This window comes from Oncorhynchus mykiss, chromosome Y (assembly GCF_013265735.2).
Source record: "Oncorhynchus mykiss isolate Arlee chromosome Y, USDA_OmykA_1.1, whole genome shotgun sequence".
Lineage (NCBI taxonomy): Eukaryota > Metazoa > Chordata > Actinopteri > Salmoniformes > Salmonidae > Oncorhynchus > Oncorhynchus mykiss.
Window position 1 is genome coordinate 32,422,009 of NC_048593.1, and position 12,727 is coordinate 32,434,735.

The window sequence follows — 12,727 nt, forward strand, 5'->3', positions numbered from 1 at the left end:
TTTGCAGTTTTACTTTAGCGACTTATTGCAAACAGGATGCATGTTTTGGAATATTTTTATTCCTTAGAGGCTTTCGTCTTTTCACTCTGTCATAACTACAATGTTGTTGATCCATTCTTAATTTTCTATCACAGCCATTTTACTGTTTTAAAGTCACCATGGGCCTCATGGTGAAATACCTGAGCAGTTTCCTTCCTCTCCGGCAACTGAATTAGGAAGGACGCCTGTATGTTTGTAGTGACTGGGTATATTGATACACCACCCAAAGTGCTATTAATCATTTCACTATGCTCAAAAGAATATTCAATGTCTGCTTTTTTAATTGTTTTGCCATTTACTGATGAGGTCTTTTTGGTTGAATCTGTGTTTTAAATTCACTGCCCGACTGAGGGACCTTACAGATGTGTGGGGTACAGAGATGAGGTAGTCATTCAAAAATCATGTTAAACACTATTACTGCACACAGAGTGAGTCTATGCAACTTATGTGACTTGTTAAGCACATTTCTACTTCTGAACTTATTTAGGCTTGCCATAACAAAGGGCTTGAATACTTATTGACTCAAGACATTTCTAAAAACATATTTCCACTTTGACATTATGGGGTATTGTGTGTAGGACAGTCAGTGTTGTAAAAATACTTTAAAAAGTCATTTTTATGGTTATCTGTACTTTACTATTTATGTTTTTGACTACTTTTACTTCACTACATTCCAAAAGAAAATAATGTACCTTTTACTCCATACATTTTCCCAGACAGCCAAAAGTACTAGTAACATTTTGAATGCTTAGCAGGACAAGAAAATGGTCCAATTCACACACTTATCAAGAGAACATCCCAGGTCATCCCTATTGCCTCTGATCTGTATGACAATTGGGTAACTTTATCCACCACAGGCCATTGACACAAAATCTCAATGTAATCCATTTTAAATTCAGGCTGTAACACAACACAATGTGGAAAGAGTCAACGGGTGTGAATACTTTCTGAAGGCCCTGTGTGTAACTGCAAGGAGTAGGATAACATTTTATTTTACAGCTGGGTTTACAATAGGGCATACATGTGATCAGACTTCTAAAGCAGCTTATATTACTTAGGATCAGAGGTATTAAATACCGTCATATATAAGAGTAGGATGCCTGACAAACTGATAAAGCACCAGACAGTATTTTATTGGAACAAATCGGGGAAGTGGAAAACTAGGCTTCAGTGGGTAATGTAGCGTAGCTGCAGGTTAAGGCGGAACCAGATGGGTCACTGCAGCTTAAGGTGGTTCTTGGTTGCCACAGTTGCCATGTGTCTGCCTACCCATCAAGTAGCAAAGCCATGCAGAAGGATCAAGGGAGGACGCTTTGGAAGTGATGAGCATCGATGAAATTACGCAGCGGGACACTCATCTGTAGAAAGAGCGAAAGAAGGCCTGAGACATTCCACACTTCTAACCATAAATATTGTTCAACTTAGGGCTCTATTCAACCGGTACCGCTGAAGCATTACAGATTGCAGGCTGGAAATGTTAAGGTAAATCTGATTGAGCAGACATATGCAGCGGTTACATATGCACCATGAAATGCAGTCTCCGCTAACTCAGGAACATTGCCTTTAAATTTCAACCACGCTGTAACGCTGAACTTCCGCAATATGGATTTAATAGAACCCTTAAATACACGTCACAAACATAAATGGGACTAACCGTTTTTGGGGAGGATAGCAATGTTCTCAGGCAGAATGCCAGTGTCCAGGGAGAACTGCTTAAACTTCTGCAGCAGGTCAGGGCTCAGGTCTGTCCCGCGGGCTGTAGACACCACACATGCAGAACATGGCAGACTAAATATACTATGAAGGATACAATACAATTTATTACGCAAGATTGCTAACAAATTATGGGGGAAAAATAGTGACAAAATGAGACTGAGTTATAGGAATTAACAGAGGAGTGGAAAAGAACTTACCATACAGTTTGTTGAGCACAGTTGAAACACCTCCCTTGGTCTTGATGGTGTGAATGAGGGCGTACTCATCATACTTAACATCAACGACACGCATGTCATTTTCATTATTCCAGCCTAGAGAGGGGTGAATAGAAGATGAATAGACACACACATTTTTTTTTGTGTGTGTGTGTCTATATATATATATATATATATATATATATATATATATATATATATATATATATATATATATATATATATATGAGCAGGGTTCCAGGCATAAGCAACATATGTTAGTTTTTTTAGGAACTCAGTCGGGTCTCAACAAACAGTTTATTCATACACTAGATGACTGACAGGGGGCGATGTCTTGAAGCCACCGCGTCTCCATCTTGGCACTCCCCCACCATTGTAAAATATATTTTGGAAGCTATAGAAAGGCTTTTATAAAAGTCTACATTTGCTTTTGAAACACTTGTTCTATTACAGACACCTTAGTGCATACTTTTAAACTATATTGTGTGAGCTAAACATAAAAAATGAAACATTTGAAAAGATATAAAACAAGTTTATATAATATTTTATATAATACTTAGAAAGTACTAATGTTACTGTCCCCACTACAACAACAAAAACACTTAAATACATGTAATTGTAATTGTTGCATTTATTCCTACGGGGGACTGCTTTTCTGAGGAGTGCCAATATGGCCATCCAGTGGCTTCAAAGTCTCTCATGGCCTAATACATAGCATCAGCAATCCAGGGTTTACATACATCATTGGTAAGAATAGTAGAATACACCAGGTGCAATTTGGTTGTGCATCATCAGTTGGGGAGCCCCCATCGATTTTGTTAGTCATTCTCACTCAGACCATATTAATGTGGCATAAGTCATAACAAAGTTAGTTATAAAACTGCAAAGTTTTCTCTCCACCCCATGGCCAAATGTGTATAATTGCGGAAAATGTACTTTAAAACTGCAACAGTTTCTCTTCGCCCCATGGCAAAATGTATAGAATTGCACGGAATGTTTCTCTACACTGTCTAGAGGGGGCCACTAAAATGTTTTTCTGCGAGGTGTGGGCCCTGTAACCAAATCTCGCTTAGCAAAAGGTTATAACCGGCCCTGTATGTGTGTAGGTTCTAGACTTACGCTGGCTCTTGAAGATGAATTTCCCAGGAAGGTTTGTCTTCTCAGCCAGGTGGTTCATTCTCCAGCAGGAGCCATCAGTGCTGCAGAGACAATACAGTTCATTCGGGTTCAGCAGAAAGTCTCTCTCTCTCTCACTCACTCACTCACTCACTCACTCACTCACTCACTCACTCACTCACTTCAGGCTAGCATATGCCATGTCCAGGTCTCCTTCAACAGTTGGTGTCAGCATGGCGGTGCCCATCTTCATGCCGTCCCTGTGGCTGACAAACCACTGGGCATTAGTAGCAAATCCAATCAGGTACCACTTTCCTGCAACCTGAAAAAACCCCAGCCCTGATTAGATTACAACACCTTCTCATTCCTGTCTGTGGGGTCACAGAATTTTTCGATCCTAAATCTGTGAGAGCTGATACTGGAATATCCCTGAATCATTTACAAATGATATTCTCAATCTGAAAATGTGTCACTAGAATTCCCACATTTCTCTTAATCATTTCCATTTGTATCAGTTTCTTTTTTGTATTTTTTTAGTACATTTTTTCTCTATAATAATCTCTAGTTTGGTCCTTATCATTTGATTTTCAATGTATCCCTGATTTGTTAATCCCTCTCTTCATTCTCTCTCTTACCCCCTGTAGATTGAAGTCTCCTTGGGGAAGAACCTCAGCGGTGACAACCAAGGAGCAGAGCAGTGCTCCTAGCGCTCTCAGCAGCATGGTCGTCATGACTACAGCTGAGCAGGGTCAGTATCAAGAATTCAAAAGTAAGTGGTTGTACGAGGAAGAGGACAGAACAGGAGATCTGTTTTTCTTCACTGCCTCTCACTCCTATATATACTGTAGAGCATGAGCTTACATAACCCCCCCCCCCCCTTCCCATACACAACCTGCTACCTGTCACCATCTCTATACCACACCCCCTAGACACACATACACACACACCACACCACACCACACACCCACACACACACCCACACACACACACACACAATACCAACGGGTGGAGATGGGGCTTGTGGGGGGTGTGGCCGGGACCTCCCAGTCATTCCTCCCTCTATAGAACCCTGGAGGTGGGATGGGTTCAAACAGGAGCAGCGTCCCCCCCATCCCCCACAAAGACAGTGATGAACAATGCAGTGTCTGCCTCTCCAGTGCTTTCTGTGGGCAGGAAACAGATAATCAAAACTAACTGTCAGCACTTTGGATGGTAAACAGAGCTCCCCCTAACACACAAGCCCTGAATCTCTTTGTGTGTGTGTGTGTGTGTGCGAGCGAGCGTGTGTGTGGCTTAATATTAAATCTAACTATCAGTGTAAAACCTTGCTGGAAGAGGTAGAGCAAGCCTTCATGCAATCTCAGTTTGATTTATCTCAGGTCAACATTTTTAAATGTATAGTCCCCTCAAAACACAACCTAATATGATTCTCCACTTATCTTTTTTAGGGGATCTATCCCTTTAAATCGGATAGTGCTTCAGGCAAGTAATTCTTATAAAAGTTGTAAAACACGAGATGTTGTAAGAAACTATTTTCCAGTGGTAAATGTTTCACTCTTTTGACTGTTGGACTTAAGGTAAGGCGATAGACATACTGGGATGGAACTCCTGAAACAGGTGTGGGCAAGTCTAAAAGCCACAGACACACCTGCAACCCACATACCTTGCCAGTTGAAACAGTGGTTTGGAAACCATGAATCAGTCCAATATTGAGAAATCAAATCAAGAAATGTTCTCAGTATCTAATGACAATATTTGTGTGCTTAATTCAAGTGTGCAAATAAAATCAAACCACTTGATTGAGTGGACAAAATAGTTTACTGGAACATTCTCTTATTAACAAAAAAAATGTCATTGTAAATGTAAATGTTAAGTTTGACCTAAGGTTGCCACTTATGTATGGTTTGTAGTCTACTGACTGAACCTGCACGTTTGGGTATTTCTATGTTACGTTCCAGATGAACTAGTATGTACTATGAGCAAGAAAATGGACAGTCATCAGTTGTATTGAATCCCTGTAAGATAGTGTGCCACTATGTTCATACTGACAGATGGCAGACTCAGTTTGTGGTTTGACTGCAGAAGCTTCAAAATGTTACTGCAAGTCTTTTCACTCCAACTTCGCACCGTAGCATATTCCATGAGGAAGAGGACCTCTGCTGTCCATCTACAGTATTGACATGGTGTTCTTCAAGTTGAGGACAGAGGAGAGTACAAGTCTTTGAATCATTAGATGATAGAAAGCAGAACATCTGTTACAGGGGTATTCAACTCTAACCCTACGAGGTCCGGATCCTGGTGGTTCTTCTGTTCTGCTTGATAATTAAATTAAATATGCGTATTAATACACACGTGTACATGTGTGAAATAGGACAAACATAAGCACTGACCTAATTATATATATATTTTATAAAATCCCTGATAAATAGCCTACTGTAGGGATAAAGGACAGGAGGAAACCAAATGAGGGAAACTAATCAGACAACAGTCCACTCTAAAACATTCACAGTATGTGTATGTTGTCTTCATTAGGTTTCTCTCAATTTTACTATGCTCACCTGTCTTACAGACACCCTTAACAATAACTTTTTCTAAATTGAAAGATCAGAAATTGTTGTTTTAATCTCTGATGAATGCCAGACAGGCAGACAGAAAAACAGACAGAAAGGACAGAGAAAAATGTGGATATGAAACGTAACAGTTTTAACATCAAGGCTCTCAATTCTTAATACAGTTTTAATCACCACACAGTGTCACATGCAAGGAATCACCCAGAAAACACAGTGGTGGTGTGGGGGAGAGAAAGAGAGGAAGAGTACACAGGCAAACAAGTCAAGTTATAACGTATGACTCCCCCAGGGCTTCTTGAATCTTCTTCACTCCTCTGGGTAATGACATCCTCTTTTTCTTGGTTTTGCGTTTCTTTGTGTTTCTTCAAATAAAAAATATATAAAACAGGGAAGTCCCGTCAACTGTGAGTCACTCAAGATTGTTTCTGTAGCCTATCCTGTAACACTTATCATAATCACATGATTATGTCTTGAGTGTCACGCTGCATACTATGTTATGTCATACTCGCCAGCTTCAGTAAGCAAGACAACGCCACCACGAGCATCACGATCAGCATTAACCTTATTCAAGGGTGCATGCTTTTTCCCTTTCTGTACTCCCTGTTCACCCACGACTGCCTGGCCAAACACAACTCCAACACTATCATTAAGTTTGCTGACGACATAACGGTGGTAGGCCTGATCACCGACAATGGCGAGCCAGGCTATAGGGAGGAGGTCAGAGACCTGGCAGGGTGGTGCCAGTATAACAACATCTCCCTCAACGTGAGCAAGACAAAGGAGCTGATCGTGGACTACAGTAAAAGGAGGGCCAAACACACCCCCATTCACATTGACAGGCTGTAGTGGAGCAGGTTGAGAGCTTCAAGTTCTTTGGTGGCCCATCATCAACAAACTATCATGGTCCAAACACACCAAGACAGTCGTGAAGAGGGCACAACAACACCTATTCCCCCTCAGTAGACTGAAAAGATTTGGCATGGGCCCCTAGATCTTCAAAAAGTCTAGGTCCAAAAGGCTCCTTAACAGCTTCTACCCTGAAGCCATAAGGCTGCTGAACAATTGGCTACTTGGACTGCTGCTACTCGCTGTTTATTATCTATGCATAGTCGCTTTACCCCTACCTACATGTTCCATACCAGCCAAAAGTTTGGACAATCCTACTCATTCAAGGGTTTTTATATATTTGGACCATTTTCTACATTGTAGAATAATAGTGAAAACGTCAAAACTATGAAATAACACACATGTAACCAAGAAAGTGTTAAATCAAAATGTATTTAAATTTTAGATTCTTCAAAGTAGCCACCCTTTGCCTTGATGACAGCTTTATAAACTCTTGGCATTCTCTCAACCAGCTTCAACTGGAATGTTTTTTTCAATAGTCTTGCAGGAGTTATGCTGAGCACTTGTTGGCTGCTTTTCCTTCACTAAGCGCAAACCAGATGGGATGACGTATCGTTGCAGAATGCTGTGATAGCCATGCTGGTTAAGTGTGCCTTGAATTCTACATAAATCACTGACAGTGTCACCAGCAAAGCACTCTCACATCTCCTCCTCCATGCTTCACGGTGGGAACCACAGATGGGGAGATCATCCGCTCACCAACTCTGCGTCGCACAAAGACACAGCGGTTGGAACCAAAAATCTCCAATTTGGACTCATCAGACCAAAGGAAAGATTTCCACTGGTCTAATGTCCATTACTCGTGTTTCTTGGCCAAAGCAATTATCTTCTTCTTATTCGTGTCATTTAGTAGTGTATTTTCTTTGCAGAAATTTGACAATGAAGGGCTGATTCAGTCTCCTCTGAACAGTTGATGCTGAGATGTGTCTGTTACTTGAACTCTGTGGAGCATTTATTTGGGCTGCAATTTCTGAGGTTGGTAACTCTAATGAACTGATCCTCTGCAGCAGAAGTAACGCTGGGTCTTCCTTTCCTGTGGCGGTTCTCATGAGAGCCAGTTTCATCATAAGCGCTTGATGGTTTTTGCGACTAAACCTTTTCCGTATTGACTGACCTTCATGTCTTAAAGTAATGGACTGTTGTTTCTCTTTGCTTATTTGAGCTGTGACTGCCATAATATGGACTCGGTCTTTTACCAAATAGGACTATATTCTGTATACCACCCCTACCTTGTCACAACACAACTGATTGGCACAAACTCATTAAAATGGAAAGAAATTCCACAAGTTAACTTTTAAGAAGGCACACCTGTTAATTGAAATGCATTCCAGGTGACTACCTCATGAACCTGGTAGAGAGAATGCCAAGAGTGTACAAAGCTGTCAAGGCAAAGGGTGGCTACTTTGAAGAATCTAAAATATATTTTGTTTAACGCATGATTCCATGTGTTATTTGATAGTTTTGATTTCATCACTTTTATTCTAAAGAAAAACCCAGGAATGAGTAGGTGTGTCCAAACGTTTGACTGGTACTGTACATATTCTCTCAATTACCTCGACTAACCTGTACCCCCGCACAATGACTTGGTACCCCCTGTACAGTGTATTCGAGAAGTACTCAGCCCCTTTTACACACACACACACACACACACACACACACACACACACACACACACACACACACACACACACACACACACACACACACACACACACACACACACACACACACACACACACACACACACACACACACACGTCTATTGGAAGGTCAGAGACTTTAGCAAATGTATTAAAAATTAAAACTCAAATATGACATAAGTATTCAGACCATTTACTCAGTACTTTGTTGAAGTACCTTTGCAGTGATTACAGCCTTGAGTCTTCTTGAGTATGACGCTACAAAATTGGCACACCTGTATTTGGCACACCTGCATTTTGGTATTTTCTCCCATTCCTCTCTGCAGATCCTCTCAAGCTCTGTCAGGTTGGATGGGGGGTGTTGCTGCACAGCTATTTTCAGTTCTCTCCAGAGATGTTTGATTGGGTTCAAGTCCGGGCTTTGGCTGGGCCACTCAAGGACATTCAGAGAATTGTCCCGAAGCCACTCCTGCATTGTCTTGGTTGTGTGCTTAGGGTCGTTGTCCTGTTGGAAGGCTATCCTTCGCCCCCAGTTGGAGGTCCTGAACACTCTGGAGCAGGTTTTCAGCAAGGATCTCTCTGTACTTTGCTCTGTTCATCTTTGCCTTGATCCTGACTAGTCTCCCAGTCCCTGAAAAACATCCCCACCACCATGCTTCACCGTAGGGATGGTGCCAGGTTTTCTCCAGACTTCACACTTAGCATTCAGGTTTCATCATACCAGATAAATCTAGTTTCTCATGATCCGAGAGTCCTTTTGGCAAACTCCAAGCGGGCTGTCATTTGCCTTTTATTGACGAGTGGCTTCTGTCTGGTACTCTACCATAAAGGCCTGATTGGTGGAGAGCTGCAGAGATGGTTGTCCTTCAGGAATGTTATCCCATCTCCCCCGATTGCTCAGTTTTGCCGGGCAGCCAGCTCTAGGAAGAGTTTTGGTGGTTCCAGACTTCCATTTAAGAATGGAGGCCACTGAGTTCTTGGAGACCTTTAATGTTGCAGACAATCTTTTTCTTTAACCTTCCCCAGAGCTGTCTCGACACATTCCTTCGACCTCATGGCTTGGTTTTTGCTCTGACGTGCACTGTTAACTGAGGGACCTTATATAGACAGGTATTTGCCTTTACAAATCATGTCCAATCAATTGCACAGGTGGACTCCAATCAAGTTGTAGAAACACCTCAAAGATGATCAATGGAAACAGGATGCACCGGAGCTCAATTTTGAGACTCTTAGCAAAGGGTCTGAATACTTATGTAAATAAAGCATTTCTTTGTTTAAATTTTTAATACGTTTTTGCTTTGTCATGTGATATTGAGTGTAGATTGATGAGAAATTTAAAAAATAAAAATACATTTTAGAAATAACATAACAATGTGGAAAAAGGGGTCTGAATACTTTCCAAAGGCACTGTATATAGCCTTATAATTTCATGGTGTTACTTATTTTTGTAAAACTGCATTGTTGGTTAAGGGCTAGTTGTAGTCGGCGCATAGGACAAATACAATTGTATTTGATCATTCTAGTGGTGTTCACCTACTCTCTTAATCTGGTGGTTTATAGGAGACTTAAATGTACAAACTTTAAGAACACCTGCTCTTTACATGACAGACTGACCAGGTGAAAGCTATAATCCCTTATTGATGCCACTTATATCCACTTCAGTGTAGATGAAGGGGAGGAGACATGTTAAAGTGTATACGCCTGGAGACTTGGATTGTGTATGTGTGCCACTCATAAATGCAAAATAGGTTTTCAAACAGTATCGAGCTATAATCAGAGGCTTCTTTACAGGAAGGAGAACTGCACGAGGGTGTCAAATCACTTCCTCCAGCTGTACCGATTTTAAGGAGACCTTTATTTGAGAGACTGCACTGGATTTAAACTTTTTTTTCTAAATGAAAAACAAACCCAACTGAATCGCTCCTCCCCGAAATGTACCAGGCAATCCCGAGAAACATGTTAGTCACTCCTAACCGCCACAGATTGACAAAAACAAGTCTTCTGTCAAATTTGTATTTATGTTCTGGCAAAAGCCATTTAGTCGAAGGTGTAGACAGCTTTTAGTACAAAAGACAGACATTTACCAACAGACGTATACAATACAGGTGACCATAATAAACAAGGGTACACATGATCCAGGCATGGAGTAGATGTGTGGCATCCCCTGCAGGGAGTTACAGGTAATCAGAAGAAACCAATGGGGTCATTGTGAGCTTTGGATGTCTGTACGCCATGAAGCTCCAGTTTCCCACCAGCGTGGGGTAGAGTTCTATGGACCCGCAGGTGCACAAATTCATCTCCACCAACATGGACCTATGAGAAAAGGATGGATTTATTATTTTTGCATAACTGAAAGGCTAGAAATGATATTTATACAATTAAACACTCACTTTAATGAAGAAGTTGGTCCCAGCCACAACTTGCGTTGTGAATGTTTTGGCAGCAAAAACGTCAAACTTCTTTGCAGCTTTCTCCTCTGCATATGGCTTCATCTAGAAACATTTAAAAATACTCAGGCAATGACTCAGCTGTTCCCACAGCATCTCACATTTCCTCCATATAGCCTACGCACAAGCACACCTACAGTCCTATAGATTGAACGTTGACAATACACACTGTAGAGCTTATTATTCAATAAAAGGTTTAAGATCACACCTTCATCAAGTATGAGTCTCAACGCTGTTAAAAAGATGAGGATGTTCAGTGGGACAGATGAGGAATGCGCAACTCCGTTCCTATATCGTGGCGGAGGTGAGAATTGATAACTGGTCATGAGATTCTCGCAACTACGTTGAGTCACCATCAGCCGATACTAGTAATAATGACGATTCTGAAAAAGCTTTCCTGCATCCAGGTTTGTCCTGTACAACTGCGATCCTTCCGCAGGGTGCTGAAATTCATAATTTTAATAAATACTTTTCGAGAACCGACTTTTTCTTAATTTGCTTTAATCAACTGGAGACGTAGCGGCCTTGAAGTAGTAAACTACAACTGGGACTCTCGCGCGTAGTTGAGCAACACAAATCGGTGGTTGTATTCGATAAATGTTCATTAAAAGTATGACTTTCAGCACCCCGCTGAAGGACCGCAGTGGTGCAAGACAAACCTAAGTACAGGTAAGTGTTTACATTATTGTAAAAATAGAAATCAACGAATGGGAACCCAATGTTAACAGTGTTGTTAGCAAATCGCGCGACCAGTTATCAATACTCAACTCTGCCTCGATAACGGAGTTGAGCGTTCCTCAGCTAGACTATGCAGGATAAATGAAGGAAATATGCTTACCTCATCGCAGATTTGCTGCACTTCGGGTGTGGCATCCTTCGCCTCGGCGGTACCGCCACACTTCATTACGATTAATTGCAGATGGAAAGTTACTTACGACTGAAATATTTCACACATGGATTTAAACTTCCTTATTTATATTGTCGCATCACATGACTCGAGTCATGTTTTTTTTAGAAGGTACCATTATGTTTATGAAGTGGAAAAACAGCCGCTGTATCTTATAATGAAAAACATAGGGCACTTAAACCAAGCTTTAACATTTGTAGTTAATGCATGTTTAAATTCATATATTGTGTCATTTAGGGTATATGTGACCAGAAAGGTGCTCTTTTAATCATGTATAAAAATTTGCTAAACCCCCTTCAACCGTAGAATAGTTTAGGCGGAGGTGCGGCTACAGTAGTGGGCGGTTCGATCACGAGGCTGCGTCTCTTTTTTTAAATTTTTATTATTATTATTATTTTTTAAATAATTTTTATTATTATTTTATTAACAAATCAATACATAAAGAACATGAGGGAACACAAGCATACATAGATTACAAACAATAGACAATCGAGCTAGGGGGTATAATATCACATTACAATTACACAAGGACCTTAAGGGACATGCATATACTTACAATTCTAACAGCTTTTTTGTTAGTAGAGCATTTAACCGTCTTAAAATACAGTTAAATTTCTTTTTGTAGGGTACGAAAATGTGGTTTTCTGTTTGTAAATTTACATTTGTGTATATGAAATTTGGCCAAAAGAATAATGAAATTAATTACATAAAAATGTTTCCGCTTAGTTCTATTGTATGTAAAGAATCCAAACAGTACATCTCTTCACAATAGTGTAAAATCTTCATAAATGTGTTCAATTATAAACCTACTGATGTCTTGCCACAGTTTTCTTACATGCATAAAATGCCAAAAAAGATGCAAAACTGTTTCTGGGTGGTCATTACAAAAGGAGCAATTTGAGTTGATGTTTTCCTTGAACTTCTTCATATAGTGGTTGGCAGGATAATATTTATAAATAATTTTAAAGGAAACTTCCTTAATTTTGTTAACAAGTAGATATGTGTGTGGCAACATCCACACTTTTTTCCAACATATATTATCAATAAATCCATTCCAATAAGGCATGACAGAAGGTATACAACATCCTGCTGAAACAAGGTTCGTATCGCTCTGTTGTTGAATAGACCAAAAGACAAACAATTCTTTCCTACTGATGAGTCAACAGTGTCA

The 12,727-nt window shown here is 40.4% G+C and overlaps 2 protein-coding genes across 2 annotated transcripts; both read right to left on the reverse strand.

The window, feature by feature from the left end:
* Positions 1–987: 987 nt before the first annotated feature.
* LOC110510074 (lipocalin) lies at positions 988–3,930 on the reverse strand. The gene is made up of 6 exons (XM_021591392.2): positions 3,722–3,930; positions 3,269–3,408; positions 3,090–3,169; positions 1,953–2,066; positions 1,694–1,795; positions 988–1,397 (listed from the first exon to the last, which is right to left on the reverse strand). Exons 1-6 carry the CDS (start codon positions 3,815–3,817, stop codon positions 1,378–1,380), a joined length of 552 nt encoding a protein of 183 aa, XP_021447067.1. The 5' UTR covers positions 3,818–3,930; the 3' UTR covers positions 988–1,377.
* Positions 3,931–10,201: 6,271 nt separating this feature from the next.
* On the reverse strand, positions 10,202–11,580 carry cpi1 (cystatin B). Its single transcript, NM_001124499.2, has 3 exons — positions 11,488–11,580; positions 10,593–10,694; positions 10,202–10,515 (listed from the first exon to the last, which is right to left on the reverse strand). The coding sequence occupies exons 1-3, from the start codon at positions 11,551–11,553 to the stop codon at positions 10,387–10,389; spliced, it is 297 nt and encodes a 98-aa protein (NP_001117971.1). The 5' UTR covers positions 11,554–11,580; the 3' UTR covers positions 10,202–10,386.
* Between the last annotated feature and the right edge of the window lie 1,147 nt (positions 11,581–12,727).